Genomic DNA, 19,115 nt, shown 5'->3' on the forward strand with positions numbered 1-19,115 from the left:
AAATTTAATAGCGTACATACTTAACGTGTTAATATATAATATTACGGGTCTTGTTGAGCACTTACGTTTCTAACATGGCCCAACATCCATATTTTTGAAAATTGTATGACCTTTCGGGAAGTATTGTAATGCAAAAACACAAAAAAAAATTGTTTATGTTTTTTTTAATTATGTTGTAATGTAATCTAAGGTTTGTCTTTCATTTCTTCTTGAAAATAATAATGAGATGGGTGCTTAAGTTAAGTTGTGATGTGTCCTAGCATATTAATATTATAAATCCGCGAACAGCGCCCCATCGCAGTAGTAACGCGGATGTGGCGGGGCGTAGCGGAGGCATAGCGCGGGTGAAACGCGTAGAATTTGTTAAAGGTATACGCGCAAGCTTTGGGATTTGTTGTCACTTTACTTATACATTTTTGAGTGTATTATAATGGTTCAGGTGTAAAATATCAATACAAAAAATGAGGTAATCCGCGTTGTAATGTTTTAAAATAATATAATTATTATGTTTTGTATTTCCACATATATTATTATGTTTTCTTCATCAATAAACTTTTCCTGCTTTCCCACAAATTTAGTCGATACGCTCTAGGTATAGAATTTTGTGGATAAATTGATTAATTAAGTATTAGGCGCTAGTTACAATCTGTGATCACATTAAATTACTAGTGAACACACAATAAACTATGTGAGTAACGCATAAGTACAAGTATATCGGTTTTCGATGCAAATAGCGGCGCAATAGATGTGCGTCGGCGCGGAGCGCGCGTGCTAGACCGTACAAGACCCGCGCGACGTGATGTTATTTTGTACTTAACCATTTGTGAAGGACACCACCGCGTAAACCTACTTTGAGATGAGTAAGCCCGACAGTGACCCGTGCCCCAGCGGTCACCGCCTCCCTTCCCTGGTTAGCACGTATCATCGCATTACATCTAATGTGGAATGGTATTTATTTTCAGATTTCCTGAGTCACGGGGCTAGCTTCAACAAAAAGTACGGTTAGTATCTTGTGGGTAAAGAGTCCTGCGCGGTGGGGGGAGCGGTGATGATCAGGGCTGGGTAACACGTTGCCACTGCGTTCTGACCACAGTGTTCGGCCACAACTCGTCGTTCTTCACCGCTCCGCCCGTCGCGCCGTCGCATGCTTCTCGCGGTCCCGTGTTGGTCAATGTTCTTTTGTTGCATGTTCTCTGTTCAGTACACTTCCGAACTACGTCGTTACAATATTGACGTAGGTAACGATGTAGGAGCGTCCCTGTGAGGTCCCGGGTGCACCAGCGATGCGCTTCGCCAGGCGGCGGTCGGTTTAATGCTCACGTAGCGCATTCTCTGATGTATTTGATGTAGCGCCTATCGGTTAACAATCAACATGACCTCTACTTGCGTCCTCCAATATTTCTCTAACCATGACATAACAGAGAGCGGCTGTAACATGAACTTGTACAATGTATAATGTATATGTATATAAAACAAATGCAATCGGCGTCGTGTATAATGACCTTATGAGTTGATTTCACGTCGCGAGCCAGCAAGTCACAGGACCACCGACCACGCCTTGTATCAGCTCGCCCCTGTTCGCTTGTTGTATTTCTCGCACGGACCGATATATTTAGGGACTATATTTTAGCTCAAAGGCCGAGGACGAGTGGATGATTACTCTGGAAGGCATCGTAATTGTTCGTGGGTGGCTACAATTCCTCTTAATTCGTGTTTTATGTTAATATCATTAGGTACTATTTATATATTTATTCGCATCGCATAGTTTTGTATGATAGTGAATGTAAAAGAGAAGGAATAACATACCATAATTCTAAATAATATAACCATCATATTTTCTTAACGCATCGTTTATATAAACTTACATAGTTAAACAAATATATTATACAGTCCGTTCGCTGGCTCCGAGGAATCTTATAGAATGTTGACATAATAAGGTAATACAGTGATTTTGTGCCATATTACGTTAACGATGTAAGTAAGAAATTCATTTTATGTAAACATATTTATTATTACGTTAATCTATACAATTATATAAAGCTGAAGAGGTTGTTTATTTTTGAAGACGCTCGGGAACTACTAAACCAATATTGTTTTTTTCCACTAATAGAATGTTATATCACTCCCTAGTAGTATAGGCTACTTTTACCCCGGAAAAACTCATTCACGCGAGTGGAGCCATCGGCAAAAGCTAGTGTTCTATAAAGATATGTTCTATAGATTATGCCTACCTAATAGCAAATTGATAATGGCTATAACGTATCGATGATCAAAGATTATTAGAGTTAAAAATTCAATTATTATTAACAACGGAGACAAAGAAAGCACGTTTCACGAATGGAGATATAGGTAATGTGATGAACAGCGATGTTTTAAATTTACTAACCCTTGTCTCAATTTTAATACCAAACTTTTACCTAAAAATCCCTTTAAAGATTTGCATTACACCATTTGGATAAATTTTTAAAATATATCATTCATTCTATTTGAATTCTTGGAAGCTTTTACTAAAAACTAACATTTATCACCAAAGGGGTATGCAGAGGTGCAACCATGACACCCGCTTTCCTACTAATACTTATTTTCTAACTACATATCTCGGTGGTGTGGTTGTATAGAGGGCGCGATGCGACACAGCTCTGAGGTCTTCTACTTAAAATCAGCCTGGAATTTGTGTCCGATATGGTGATAGGCTCGCCCTCTATCACGTCGTAGGACGGAATACACAGTAAATTATTTTAAACAACTAAGCCGAGGAGAATGCTCAAATCCGTCCCAACATTACAATGGAGGCTGCTGTGCATAGACGTGTAAAATATAAAAAAAAATGATATTTATTGTCATGACATAATATTCAATGCTTCAGTGCTAGATAAAATAAAACCATTCTAACTGTTATCAAAAAAGGTTCGAAAATTCACATTCAAACTTTATTCCCTCTTTCGTGCCTTGGTGGGGAAGTTTTAGGAGAATTGTTAAGTCTATATCTGTCATCGTATCCGGAATGAATTTGGAAACATAAAACAGTTTGTCCTATCGATTCGCGTTCGTATCTATCTAAACCTACAGCATCGTGTCCGCCAAAGTTTTCGCAGCAAAGAGGAGACTCACCGGCCCGAAGTGTTCTTCGTTCTACTTCGGAACCCCTCATAGTTTCAAATCTATTTAAAATAAAATTCAAACTGCTTAAAGTTTTTGAAAAAACCATGCTTTTTAACCGACTTCAAAAAAAGGAGGAGGCCACAATACGACGTGAATTTTTTTTTGTATGTTTGTTACCTCAGAACTCGCTCATTTATGAACCGATTTGGAAAATTCTTTTTTTATTCGAAAGAATATCTCTCTAGATTGGTCCCATAATTTTTTTTCTACATCGCTTCAGTAGTTTGGTTTTAAACCTAAAAAAACTAGAATAATTATGTCGTCCAAGAAAACGAAATCGCGAATTTAGCTTTCCTATAACGTTTTTAGTTATGTTTTTGCATTGAGGTTGGTTGAGTTTAAATTCTTCCCCTGTTACATATAACTGGTTAAAATTGGGTGTATTACACTCCCTGCCCCGAAAAAGAGGAAATAAAAAGATGAAACATCATACATGTGCTTGATATGCCTTGGTATGCTTGGTACACCTTTCACTGTGTATGTTTGTTAGTAGTAAATGCAAACCTACTCCTTTTAATTGATTTGAAAGAAATTTAACTCATAGATGGAATATGCAACAAATACAGCTTAACTAGCAATTTTAATTAGGCACAGACTCCAAAATTGGTATCCAATATATATCTGTTATGTGAAATTATTTTTTTGGTTTTGAATGGTTTTTGAAGGCGGTTTAATTTTTTGTTAAAATTATTTTTATTCACATTTATATTATTCATGGTATAGAATTAACATGGACGTTGGTAACGTCCCTTTGCAGATGCATACTGACTTGCTTGTAGCAGTTTTATTTTTATACACTTGGAAGTGACTTAATAATAAAAAACCATGTTATATATACAATATTAATATTTGTAATGTAACTTCCAATATTAAGTACCAAGTCCCCCGGCTAGCGGCTAGCTGCAGCGCGGCATACCCTTCGGTGAGAAAAGCTCGCGGCCTGTCGTCTACCGCTTACGGATAATGAGCGTTGGTACACGAGTCATTCCACTTCCAAACTCGAATCGAATTGAATCGATTTTTTTACACAGGCGGACGTCCTCGCAATATCCTTATCCACTTCTGCAAGGAAATATATTATCAACGCGAACATTTTAAAACGCCGTAAGATTGCGTTGTGGAACCCAAAATACTCCGTTTTACGTAATTTTTATTTCCCAGAATGTATAATGAGTTCCTTACTAAGACTTCTTTAACCCAATTTTAAACCGACGAACGTGTTTAAAATACTTGTGTATATAAATCGCTGGAGCTTTTCTTTAAATATTTTTGTAATTTGAAGGGTTTCCGTGGTGGCAAATCCCGTCCGAAACCCCTCCCCCCTCCCCGGTCCCGCCGCTGGTCACCTCGCCGCGCACGTGCTACCGAGCCACGTTTCTTCACCGCGCACCCCGCACCCCGCACCCCGCACTCTGCATCCCGCACCCCGCACCCTTCAGACCGGCAGTGGCACATCTCGCGCTAATCGCCAAATTTGTTCACAAATACAACTCGTATACAACTTTATCACTAACTACTACCTAGAGTAGTTCGCGATACCGTCCCACATCGTGTGGTAGAACCAGTCGCTATCTTTACTGAAAAATCATACTTCTTCACATATTACGAATACAAACGGCTTCCTTTTTTGTAATTTATGTAAGAAAAACGTATTACTATATTACTAACGAAATAAATATTTAATATTCAACAACATTCGTATTAAAATAATATCTTCCGTTAATTTATATAAATCAACGTAAAATACTTTAAATAAATTGCCATAAATAGCATGAGTCCGCAACCCCTATCACTAGCCATCGATTTAAAATTCACACAATCGTGACGCACGTGAGGCGAGTCGAACTCGATTGGTAACACGCAGGGTCGTTTTTCGCTTTATATCTCGCACATAAATTTGCGCATTTATTATGTTTGTCTTACGTGTCGTTTAAGTCAAATGCATTTTTCATTGATGGTAAGACGCGTAAGTAGTAACCTGTAATCTATCGGCTTCTCTATTAACCAGCTATGCGGCGTTGTGTCCCAACGACCATGACACGCCCTAAGATTTGCGATGTTTACTATAATTAGTACGTAAGCGTGTTAAAATACACGACGATTTTAGAACCTCCTTCTATTTTTTAAAGTCGGTTATAAACAAAGCCATACAAACGTCGTAGTGATACAAGTTTATGCTAAGCGTAAATGACAAATGTTTTTTTATGCTCGGAACTCAGTCATTTATTGCCTAATTTGGAAAGGTACTATTTTATTTGAAAGGATATTCTTTTCATATCGGTCCCATAAAAATATTTTTCAAATCGGTTCAGTAACTTAGTTTTTAAATAACCGAAAAAGTTTGTCCTCTAAGTAAAAGAAATTGTAAGTTTTGTGTTCCCATCACATCTTTAGTGGTGTTTTTGTTGGGACTATTTATTACCTGATACATACATAGTATAACGAGTTTCCCTTATTTTTCAACATTTTTCATTGATGCTACGCTCCCATTGGCCGTAGTGTGATGTTATGTAGCATATAGTGTTCCTCAATAAATGAGATATCCAATATTATAAGATTTTTTCAATTCGAACCAGTAGTGCCTGAATTTAGCGCGTTCAAACAAACAAACTGTTCAGTTTTATGTAGTAGTATAGATAGATAACTAATAAAAAAGGAAACAATAAAAGCTTTTTACCTAAAATGACACTGCCTTCAAAACCACTAAAAACTAAAACAAAATATTAACATAACAGGTATATACTGCTTACTAATTTTGAAGTCAGTGACTAATAACATTCCTGACCAGGCTACAAAAACACATGAACAAATATACGAAAAAAATATTTAAAGTAAATTTTAAATAGGCGCCGATCACAAAGTTGTTAACCAGTGTATACCCGTTAATTAGTTATTGTTTTTAGAAGACGCTTTAATTTTTTTAATAAATTAGTGTACTGAGAAGTGTATTTAATATTTACGTGTAATTTGGTGTTGACCTTGGCGTACGTATTAAGGCGTGTAAAAAAATTATATACTTTAACGACGATATTATGAAGTGATATGTTTTTTATTATTACTTAATCTTCGATCCTCATACCGTTTAGAAGCGCAATACGCTTACCTTACATTTAACATTATAATAATACATTTTATCCTTATTTTAAATATGCTCCTATAATAGTATATATATATATATGCGTAAAAACATATATATATATACAACTATATATATATATAGTCGTAAAAACTCGAAGGTTTTTAAAAAAGCTATAATGATGAATAATTAAGCGTACAAAACCACCTTTGCCGTGCATAATTGATATTTGACATTATCCTATTAGGTGTTTAGTCCATATTCATTTATTGTTTTAATAACATTGTACCTTTGATGCTGATCAAAGTTCAGCAGGGAGCTGCGTGTGGAATTATCAGAACGATTTGCAGAACACATTTATTAAAAACAAATTAATTACGGGAAATATCAACCTTCATTACCCTTCTTACTGCCGCTGTAAAAATATTACGCAATTTTTTAGAATAAATAAGCATTAATTTTGTGTACAGTATGTGGCGTAGTTGTACTATGTATTGCGGTACGAGTGCCGTCTTCGGATCCAGGTTCGACCCCGGGTCGAGTGAGCCGAATTCAAACTACTGAGGAGATCACTGTTACGTAACTGCTCGGTGTCTGATTTTATGTCCGGCTAATGACTATAGGCCCGCCCCCCTATGGTACCTGCTATAACTTACAAGTCGTGGGTGTGCTGACATCATGCTCTGCCCCTAATCTTGTAAAGAGAAATATGCGTAAAGCTATGTATAATGATGAAGGTATTTGGCCTGTGTTATGTCGGCCAAACGAAAAGATATCACGCAACAGAAAGATTGATATGGTTTCCACAGTGGCGAGAGATGTCTGCAGGGTTATTAATGTGCACAATACCTTCTAACAGTGGCGAAGGGTGAAAATTTTCAAATGGTAACCCGAGGAAATATTTTTTTCTACAGTTAATATGTAATACGCTGTTCACAATAAATTAATATCAGTAAAATATCATACTACATAATAATAAATATTTCCAAACTCTAAATTTAACAAATAATCACATATTTTGAACATAGGTACTTATCTAAAAGAGCTCAACAAAAATTAATACTTAACCCACACTAAACACAAACACTAATAATTATATATTCTAAATTAATAAAAATTTTCGCGCCAATGGCCAAACATTAAGCCGCAAATTCTCGGGTTACCCTGAAATACACGTACACGCACGCACACATGTATTTTTACGTCACTTCCGAAAGATTAGACAAAGACACTGCGCTACGTGTGAAAGAGATAACAATATCGCGAGGGAAGCTATGCGCGGCCGGGTTCACTTCGAACATTATAAGGCGCGAGAACTGCGCGCGAGTTACGATTTAACGAATTGATAATAATATGAACTATGTACCGTAATCGTTGAAATATTTATTTAATGAAATAAGTAGGTATAGGATGACTTGTTTGAATATACTATTATTATTCTAGTTATATAGTTATATTTTTCATTTAATATTTTTAGTAATTTACAAAAGGTAACCCGGTAGGAATCGGCTTGTATGGACGCTTCGCCACTGCCTTCTAATGAACGAAGCCACCGAGCGCGTTCAACCTCTTGAAACTTCGCGCTTGTATAACCTATTTATATTTAGAAATAACCTTGTTTTTTTGTTTTATTGAAATGAAACGTACTTTGCAGTTATGTTATGGGTCCACATACCCGATGTCTGTTGCGTCCCTTTCGTAACTTATGTATACTCTAATTATAATTGGAACAATTTATATGATAAGGCGGATTCCCTTTCGGAAAATGTCACCCTTGGCCTCTGATAATTACAATACTTCCTACGGGAGGAAATTAAAAGCCTATACGTTAATTCGGGACATAGTTTACGCGTGTACCAAATTTCATCTAAATTCGTATAGCTGTTACGATTTGCATCGTTTATTCCTAACACACATGCAAACATTTTCACAACTTGCTGGTTTATAATATTAGGAAAATATAGTAAAGTATACAATATAATAACTGGTAAAAAGACTCGTCGCAAAAAGTAGTGTAAGTTTGTATGTTTGTCTATTGCTATACCCAATGATGACAAGTAAGTTAACGACCACCCGCCGTGAATCGTTATATGTATCCTGTGACGCGCTACGTGCGCCGTAGCAGGCGTTCAGCAGCGTAGGCCAACCCTGCACCGTAGCAGCTACGGTTAATGCTACGCTCCTGCTACGTCCGCTCTCAAGACAATTATCTATTATTAATTTGATAAACTGAAAAATATACATGCAAGACCATGTGAGGCATTCTTTCACAACATTGGAACTGTAATAGAAGTTACAGCCCGTTTTCGGCCGACTTTTGCTCAGTTATATTAATTAGGTTAGGAAAATATATTTAAAAATATTTGATTACGCAGTTGATACCGTTGACAAAACAGTGGACATTTTTATTGCTTCTTTTTTGAAAGCAGTTTCGAAATAAAAGTTGTTTTCTTGGCAAATATGACGCTATTGGGAAGTTTGGAATTTATGTTTGAGGATACAACTTGACCCGCCTTAATGGTTTTCTTAGTTCTAACCAGTATTATTTGTTGCACATAGTGGTTGTTTTAATAATTTTAATACGGCATCGGTTGTCAACGTTATAAGGATTCTGTAGCTACGCTCAAAGCGGTGTTGCCGAGACAAGTGTGTGGCGCGACTCTCTCGGCGGCCGACGTGACTCATCCATTCATACAGGTGACTCGGCCGACACCGCTACTTGTGTAAAAACTATCGCCAGCGCGAGCCGCTTCGGCGCAGTGTACCGCGGGGGCTTCGCGACTCGCACGAGTAATGTTCCGCGGGCCGAAATCGTCGTGCTGATTATTTCGGTAAGGGAGGAGGGTCGCCGCGAGGGTGAGTGTTTGGTCGCGGTGGCGGTGCGGGTGGGTGGGGTGCGCGGAGGCACGCGGCCGCGGTGCACGTGGCGGGCGGCGTGCACGTTGCCCGCCAGCGTGCCGGCGCGCACGTGTCGGTGAGCGTGCGCCGCGCATCGCCCGCCGACTCCTTCAATCCTGCCGCGTTCGGCATCGGGAACGGTCGCGTTTACAGTCCGCGATCGCAGCAACGATTGAGTGCGTCACGGCGGAGAGGGGCGGCGCGTGCTCGCGATGCTGGCCCGCGCGCCGCTTGGACAAACACGGATACATCGACATGGGCACGGACTCTGCGGGTGGCGCGTTCGGCGCATCCATGGGCTGGCCGCCGGCCGGGTCGCACGAACGCTGCTTCCTGCCGCCGCCGCCGCCACCGCCGCTGCACCTGCACCACGTGCGCCCCACGCACCACCACATGCCGCCAGGTACCCGCTACCGCTGCACTCTACTGGATTGTGTTTATTTTAAATATAAAATCGTAACGAAATCAAACCGGTCAATCGACGCCGAAGGCTGTTCTATCGTCCCGTTTAGTGAATGTGAAGGCCAAAAATTTGCTGAAGCGATGTGCACACATCTTCGGCATTATCTGTGAACATCCGCCACCGAAACTTCCCGGGGACCCCTACTTTGTGTGGTAGTGAAGTGCGGTCGACTGCTTGCCGTCATTAACGTGTTGTTGCTTGGCGAGTCAACGCACAGGAGGACTGCTGCGGTATTGTTGTTCCGAGCTCGCTGGAACCTCTTCGACCCACTCCGAAGCTGACAACTAAACTTGCCGCAATATAGCGATGCGAGGCTAGGGGTAATGTTGCGCAAGTAAAACGTAAAGGAGTTCGGTTCGACGAACATCCGAAGCATGGCGAACCCACTAAAATCTATCAGATCAGCGTACTTCGGCTGCGTTCTCAACAAGCTTATTAAATGGGAGGCAATTACCTAGTATCGTGTTAACTGGGCAAGTCAAGTAATTTATTTCTAATGAATAGAAAACATAATAATAAATGACGTGTCTCGCGCCGGATCGATTCGTGTCCGCGACATCGCGCTGCGCGCACGCGACCGAGCCGCCTTGCCGCCGCCGCGCCTCACTCCAGCACTCTTAATGAATCGGAACTACTCATGCGCACACGATTAAATAGCAATTTCTGTTTGTCTATTGACTTCTCTGACATTTAAAATTTGCTGGTAAATAGTGCTTGAGGCATTAAGTCCGCCATATGATAGTCACGTAAGCAATTAATTTGTAAAGTTAAATAATTATTTAAAATAAGATATAGATTACGTTAATATGTTCGATTCGGAACCCAGTAGAATAATTGGATTTCAAAACTACTTATTAAAATTTTTGTTACTGCATATATGTACATGGTTACGCTATGTTTCTGTTTTCGAATCATTCGGTGTTTTTGAAATAATATTACACTGTGTCAGGCTTGACATCTATATATCTCATCGCTTGCCTCTGAGACATCGCAGGCGTGTCATGTTGTATCCTGTGAGTACCGCCATGGTCGGCGCGCATCCGAGCTGTCTGCGGAGCCGACCTCGGGAAACACCAGCCTGACTTTCCACACAGGGCACACAATCCGAAATGATGAACATAATAATAACATAATTCCGGCATTTATAAATTACTTACGAATGATTATATTATTAGGAGAATTATTAATTTTTATATAGGTGTTATACAAAAATCAATAGCCGTTATTTAGTTCCGCGAAAACTAAAAACGTATTGACTGATTTGATTGTATTTTTGTTTACTTTAATACAGACGTAGTTTTACACAAATTTTTGTTGGTTTGTTAGTATTTTATGCGCTTCCATACCGTTCATCCGATTGCGATAAAACCATGTCAAGTTCTTGCTTGCAATAGGCGCAAGTATTGTCAACGTTATTTTCCTAAACCACCGAACTGATTTCAGGGAAATTTTGTAAATGTGTTCGTTTAGTTCCAGATTAAAATGTAGCATAATTCTAAACGTAGAAGGCTAATATAGTTTAATATAAATAAAGCGTCTGTAAGTTTTACAATATATTGTAATTATGCATCGATATATTACGGTTAATTAGTATTAAATTTGTTGGGTTTGTATATTATATTATAACTCGAAGTCGCTATCCCACGCTTGTCTCTGTCCCTGATGAGTGCCGGATACAGGCGAATGATCACGAACCCGAATGTGTAATCAGCTTTTTCGAGTATATTCGTTACTCATAATTCGTAATCATATTTATTCGCTCAGTTATTCAGCAAGTTATTCGCCATTAGTCTAGTTGACTTCACAACTAATTTGACGCGGTTTGACTGCCATTTACATTACATTATTGTCGGGAAGTTTTACGTATATAACTTTCTCATCAAGTTTCCAGAGAGTATACAAAAATTATAATTTTGTAACAACATAGTCGGTTCCGATAAGAGCGCCATTGGTCCTTTTTTCTTTAGACAAATTTATATTGTATGTATATTTATTTATTCCCTTGCCTTTGACGTGCCATTAAGATTTTAAAATAAATATAGGAAAAATGAGGAACATTCCGAAATGCGTACTACAAAAATTGATTTCCTCAAAAAAGCCCAAAAAAATACCAAAATATCATAATGAATCTAATTGCCTAGATTCACTCACTTTATCCGAGAAAGATGTTGAACGCGTATGGAGTCGCGAGTAACACGGTATGAAATAAGTCGTGCTTTATCCGTCACCAACGTTAAATGAAATCTATGATCGTGTGTTCCGGAACCAGTCCGAAATTTTGGAACAAGGCCTCCAACAACGCAAACCAGGTCCGAGAGTAAAAACCTCCCGGTATTGCATGCCCTAGACTGAATGAGACCTGGTGCCCCAATATGATTCATATACTTACCGACAGTTTATACCATCGAGCGCTGCCCGAGACCAGACAGCTTCAACTGCACGAAATTTGTGGAATATGTGGCGACATCTTAACAGAACAATAATTTTAAAGAGGTCAATAGGAGGAACTCTTCAAATAAGGGAAGTCACGTGTGTTTATTACTTTGCCGACAAAGTATAGAGCGGGGGCGCGCGAGAGCGCCACTCAGGTCTCAAGGACTTCGGACACGACGTGACTTGCGACATCACAAGTTAACTTGACACTCGTATTGTTATGACGTGGTATCATATATGAAAACTAATAAGTTGTTGTTATCGCCACTACAATGCATAAATTAGTTTGTAATCTTTCGGAGAATAGAAAAGACATAGCGCGGGCGCCGCCGGCGGCGAACGCTAGCGTCGACGAGCACGCGAGCTGTGGAGGAGATCGGGCAGCTGCGGCGTGGAGGGGCCGGCCGGGCGGCGGGGCCGTGCGGGGGGAGAGAGGGCGCGCTGCACGTGCCGCCGCATGTGACGCGCGGAGTCTTGACTCGAACACGCGCATGGCAGGTGTGTATGTGTGCGCCTCTGAGCCCTGCGTTGTCCGCGGTCCGCGCGGCCCGCTGCTCCTAGCTCAGCGGCGCGCCGCGGACCGCGCCCGCTACACGACCTGCCACCAGTGTCATGGTTCGCAGGCGGTTGCACTGTGTACCTAAGGTGCAATAATACTCGCTAGTTAGTCTTCTAATTGGACCATCCCATCAACCACCAACCGTCGCTTCGGTGCCGAACACCACTCACTTATTTATCTTTTATTCAAATAATATTCATATCGTGATCGATCACATTCAACACAGCAACTTTATGACGACTGTTTCTCATTCACGTTGTTGAAAAACATTGAGCACGTGTCGCATAATGTATATAAGCATACGCGTGCAATGCTCGGGTCGAGACGATCGGGACGCGCAGGGATTCCTATAATGTTTACAATATGTATCTATTGGTAGTAGCATCCTCTCCATACTTTATCAACAATCAAGCAAACATCATTTGAACTAATTAATAAAATCCCAATATTACCACCTATTCAGGCGTTTTCTGCGCATCATACCTGGCAAGGGGCCTTCGGAGGACTTTTTAATTTTCATATATAATACACTGAGCGATAGTCATTCTTTACAAATCTTTATGGAAACCAAGACATGTATAGCACATGATATGATATGACAAATATGCGCTCAGTCTTCTCTTGGACGACATTTCTATTGAGCTTCACTGCACATACCATCAGATGAGTGAAGTCACCCGGCCGTAACGGACTACAAAGAGAGTAGGTAGTAGATTCTCTCTACAGCCCGCGCACCTACAGGCTCAGGTGCCGCTAGGAGTTCGTCACCTACGTCTTATTGTAAATTGATTTTGTGTATCGTGTTCTGGTTTGTGTTGATAGAATTATGTCCAATAGTAGCTGGTCTCACGCCACAGTTGTGTTCATATGAGCATCGGCTGACTGTCTCTGACTGCCTCGGTGGTCCAGTTGGCTCACGTGCGCCGTACGACTGCCGCGCTAAAGTCTAGGATTCGAATCGTGGATGTTGTGCATCCGCAACCGCGACCGCGACTACAGAACATCGGCATTAATTTTGATATTTATATATGCATCCACAATAATCAAAGCAGGTTTTTTCTGGATGCTGTTGTCGTAATTTTATCTTTCGACATTGCTCTTTATTGCGTGTTATATAAGATTTTATGACTCCAAAAGGACTTTATTAAAATTAAACAATTTTTTATTAAAATTAATTTTATTAAAATTAAATGATTTTATCGCGACAAAATCTGAAAAATGTTTTAGTTTTGCCCGTTTTTGAATACTTTACAGCGCTCTAATATTGTGTATTAAATTAATATTCGCGTAAACATAGGACTTTATTAAATTAGAAGAGATGAAGTTTATTTTGTTTCTGGCTTCAGCATTATTCAATTTGAAGCGCACATTAGCAACGACTGGTTTGCGTGTCACGAGTGCGTCGGAGTTCTCGCGAATATTTCAATATTATTTTTTGTAGAGCGTTAATTAAATTTCGTGTAGCTATGGTGCAGTAGCAGAGGACGCCCGTGCTCAGCAGTGGGCAAGTATATAATACAGGGCTGATATTATTATCGTGCACACGACTTGAGAAAATATGTGTGTTTGTGGGGGGCTAGGTAAATCACCAAATAGGCTTATTACGTACCCAGAACCATTATTTTGGCGTATAGCTTTGAATTGGGATTTGGGGCTTTGGGGCAGGGCTTGCCTGTTATCACATCATCGGAGAACAGTCGTCAGTCTGTGAATAATGAATACCGGCGCTGAAACGCGTATGCGACTACACTACGCCGCACTGGGCTCTGCTCACTAGTCCGGCAAAATTCACATTCTCCGGTCATATCCGCTTCCAACAGGCCGGCATAATTGTGTCGACTGCCGAGGAGTAATCATCTCTCGTCAGTCGACATTCTATTGGTTGCCACTCCACTTACCATAAGGTGCAGTAGAGTTGCTTTGCTGTGATCTGCTCGTCTCGCACTGCTCCAGCGGATTCACTTTACCGTATATTAGTAACAAATTAAAATAAACAATTATGTACCTTCCTGCCCTTTCTACGGCTGCGCTGTGGCGCTGTGGGGTATGTTTCGATTCTCACTAGTAAAAAAGAAACAATGCAGAAATGCGGTAAAAAACATAATATTTTTTTAAAGATCAATATGACACTAACATGTTGTATCTTAGCCGGTTGCAAACGAAGAACTAAGTTATGTCAGTTTTGCTTAGCTCGTAGAGCTGAGGAAATTAACCATAATTTATGAATTATGGTTAATTTCATGGAAAGAGACCGCAAACTATTATGCTAGGCTATGGCCTAGCATAATAGTTAGCGGTCTCTTTCCAGTATGAACAACTATCTCAGCCATACGAGCTACGGTAAACTAATTTTAAAGCTTTGTTTTTGGTTTATAAAAGTCATTAGAGCCATGAGCGAAGTGCAATGCTGCATTGATTTGCAAATCGAAATGTTAGTGGCGTTGTTGCTGTTTGTGGGAAGTGTTGTCCCTAACATTAGGCGGAAGGCTAGCTAGTGTTCTCATTTCTTTGGTAAAAACAAATTATTTAAAGTCAGCTGCCGTAAAAGGTCACCAGTATTATTATTTTGCGTTAAAGTATCGACTCACTACAACAAAAAGTTAACGCTGGCAGAAAACATCATAAAACCGACGAGTATGACTACACATACGTCACATAGAAAAACTGTAGTTTGGTTAGAAGTTCGCGTGCTCGAACGATATCTCTGTGTATCGACGCGTTGCGGTTCGTGGGCTTCCGTCTCGAGAGCGCGCCGCGCCTCGACGGTTTCCATGCGGAAGTGCGCTCGGCAGATATGTCTGTTGAGCATTGAACAATGCGACGGAGGCGCGGCGGTGGGAAAGTGTAGCGCGGCGATGTTGCAGCGTCGCTGCTCTTGGGTGAAGGCGGCGCGCGCTCACGGGCTGACGCGTATGTTTGAGCGCGCGGCACCACATCTTACCTTATATACACGCGGAGCGCTGGCGCGGAATCGCGGCGTGGAGGCCCGGCATCCTGCACTCTGCACTTGGAACAAGTTCGAGGCCTTCCACTCTGAACGGTTATCTTTTGTTCACTGAGAACGTAAGGCTTTCACCCGTCTCCTTACGACAAATAATCGAATAATTCGAATCAATATAAAGTTCCTTTTTATTCGAGCACGGTTGAGTCCTCAAAAGGAAAGGTAAAGAAGCTATTTCTGTGTTTATAATTTTACCAGCATACCCATGTCTCTGATAAAGGTATTGTCTATCTTCATATAGGAATAGACGTTACTACTATACGATTTTGGATAATGTGTGCGCTGTTTGGCACCGTACTGTTGTGATGTCACGTCGGTATGTGATCAAGAGTCTCTGATCTCTTACACATAGTGGCTGGACTATCTCAATATAAAACAAAGTTCGTATTTAAATGACCGCTTTACTCGTCCCAGACGAAGTTACATGCAGAACAGTTCAAGGATCTTAAAAAAGCATAATACTATGGACACCTATTCACAACGCACCGTTTGTACTTTACAATTTTATGAATCAAACCACCGACCGTTAGAGTTATTCACCACTATAAGTTATATATACCATTTTCTAGATGATTTAAACATTCCATTTATTTCCGGTTTACCGTAAATAACAATTATCTTATAAGTTTATATTGATTCAATATAAAAAAAACTTTTGGTATTAGTTATTTCACCATGGAAATTAAACCGCGATGTTTAGTTTATTTAACAATTATTCTAACGCTCTATTGAGGGCGCTGTCTGGGTTCAATAGCTAGTATTACAATCTTAGTAAAATGACTATTGTGCTAGTAACCGAAAATGAAAGCAGGGCTTATTGGTTTGCATATAACTAGGCACAATTGCGAGCACCGCCGTTGTTTGATTCCGTCAAATATAAAAGTGTGGCAGTGATATCCTTGTCCGTGATCACACGGAAGCATACGTGCTTGTCAGTAGTCGCAGAAGTCAGCGCCGGGATCGCGCCGACGACGCTCCATTTATGAGACACGCATGACAGACAACGGCAGCATCCTTTGCTGCCAGTAGCATTATTAAAATGAGTCTGGGATTAAAAAACCGTATTAAAATTATCTATGCATACATTTCTGACTTCCCGAAGGCGCGCGAGCAGACGACGGCATGAGGCCTCCCTGGCCGCGCGTAGCATTAACAATTGCGTACTTTTAGGAGTTCGTATTATTAGACAAAATAATTATATGTCACCACAAACCTATTGTTTTTTTTGTTTTCTGAACATCTGAAATACATTTCACGCTTCACGCTTTGCTTTACGACACGCCGCAAATGGAAGCGTGACAGGCGAATACCATGCAAAAATTCAAAGTTCAATTTGAACCATGCTTTACTGTAAATTCAAGATTACGTATATTGTTTGTATAATGGATGTAGTTTAAATGCACATACCAACAGACGCGAGCTTAGAACATAGAGCGGCGGCGGAACGGTGCGCAGCGGCACGAGGACGCGCGGTGTCGGCCGGGGCGGGAGGGGGCGGGGCGCGGACCGAAACGGTAATTTCTCGCGGGTTTCGGTAAAGGTGAAAGTGTTCATGTTTTTGAGAAAGGAAAAGTTGTGAATTTTTTGTGGCAAGAGGCTGCGCGCGGGGAGTGCGCCATGCCTGCCCTCACACCGCGCACCGCAGATGATGAAAGTGAAACCTGTTGTGGGCCGCTTTTAGTAGAGTACATGGCATTCCAATGTTGTTGCAATCCTTCCGCCGGATGCGGACACGAGGGGCGCACAGCAACCACACAGGGCACCGGCTGCTCAGCTTGCTTTGCCTCTGCCCTCTAAGCAATACACAAACCAATTACACCGCAATTTATAACATCGTAATTTTAAACATCACGGCGAGTCATAGTTGCGTTGCTTATAGTTCTGGGAAGAAATAGGCCTCGGAAGATGATTTGATAACACGGCTACATACTTGAGTCACTGTTCTTGTAGTAGTCCTGATACTAGCTGTGATGTATTCCGAATGCATTTAGTCGTATGTGTTAGTTTCTTCACGCCGTAATAAATATTTGTTACATTATAATATGTTGATATGATATAGCTCCACATATGACATGCAAGTAATAGTTCGACGAGCGCCCCAGAACACCCTCTGGCACAGTCACACGCAAAATTCCGATCGCGACCAACACGTTGTGTGTGGTTTCTTAAATCTCATAATTCACACTCACTTTCATTGCAATTCAATTAGAACCCGAGCTAGAAGCTCTATAACAGAAATCATATACAAACATCCTTACAGCTCGCTTCAAAAGTGCTTTATATACTCGCAAAGCCAGGTTCTTTATATGAAATTAATATGGAACAACTGATGGTGTCAATATTTTTAAGGGACAGGAATATTAGAATTAGACGAGAGAGTACTCTCGGTCAGTAAGCTGGTCATCTCTAGGCGCGGAATCATCGTGACGGTATACCAGACCGTAGTCAGTAACATGCGACCTGCGGGGATGTGCAGGGCCTGCCACGGGATTAATAAGCAACGCGAGGAGCAGCCTGGGCGGGAGTGCGCGAGTCGATCGTGGAATTTTACACACACCAATACACACGTATCTTCAGCGTCGACGTCATGCAGCGTTGATAACTCCAATTAAACTAGCATCGGGATATAATATAGTCGCGAGACCCGGCAGATAAACATAATCTACTATTTGTATTATTGTAACGTGACGCTTTGTAGAGCCCCGCCGCCGCGTTTCTCTAGTATTGGATTTGCATATTGGCCAATGATGCAGGAGAGTGCGCTGGTGCGAAGGGGCCTCGTGGGCAATGTGGCGCGCCAGCAGCTCGGCTGAGTCAGCCTCACACCTGGCTCCAAAGTGTAAACACCATTGTGGAGTGCGCACCTGTGCCTACACACACACACACTAACCGATAACATGCCAATAATCGTAATTGCTGCCGTAAGTTCACAAGAAATATATATTTTTTGGTGTTATCGGCTAGTGTGTGTGTATGTGTGTGAGTGTGACACTTTGTTACATTATAAGAAACAGGAATGCAAGTAAACCCAAACCCAAGAAAACTCGAGACGTAAATTGTGGAGCCGTGAGGTATGACTCGAGAAGTAAATTGTGGACTCGCGTGTTTTAAATATAGTAAGGACATGACCTCCTCCTGGGTATCGTTATTGATAGCATTGTATGAACTTATAATGTTACTAACATTGTAACTGAAAATAACTTCTCATTTTAAGAGTTTACAAATGGTAAGCCCTTAGGAACTATAGTTTTACGTGGATCCTTCATCGGTTTATTGGATACACTTACTGCTTAGGCCACCAATCACAACTCACAACCCACAACCTACAAATTAAAAGACATCAACGCGCTCTGTACTTCGGCCTTCCCCCGAAGGTGTTAATTTAGCCGCACACTGCTGGCTCCACGCGACGCCAAATCCCGCTCTTTTTACTGAAATCATTGCCAAGGGGGCCGCCTGACATGTACTGTTGTATAAGAGCGGGCGGCATGTTCCGATGTATTATTTACATCGTCCATTTAAC

General features: G+C 40.9%; 1 protein-coding gene across 8 annotated transcripts in view; it reads left to right on the plus strand.

Moving 5' to 3' along the window:
* Positions 1–19,115, plus strand: part of LOC115451266 (hepatic leukemia factor) — an 88,966-nt gene that overhangs the window by 54,882 nt on the left and 14,969 nt on the right. For 5 of the 8 annotated variants that reach the window (XM_030179506.2, XM_030179510.2, XM_030179508.2 and 2 more), the window contains one exon: positions 963–1,001. The exons of the other annotated variants lie outside the window; for them this stretch is intronic. In XM_030179506.2, coding sequence (XP_030035366.1) covers positions 963–1,001 — 39 coding nt within the window. The remainder of the gene's footprint in view (positions 1–962; positions 1,002–19,115) is intronic. 8 annotated transcript variants of the gene reach the window in all.

The sequence above is a fragment of the Manduca sexta genome, chromosome 27 (assembly GCF_014839805.1).
Source record: "Manduca sexta isolate Smith_Timp_Sample1 chromosome 27, JHU_Msex_v1.0, whole genome shotgun sequence".
In the NCBI taxonomy this organism is placed as follows: Eukaryota; Metazoa; Arthropoda; class Insecta; order Lepidoptera; family Sphingidae; genus Manduca; species Manduca sexta.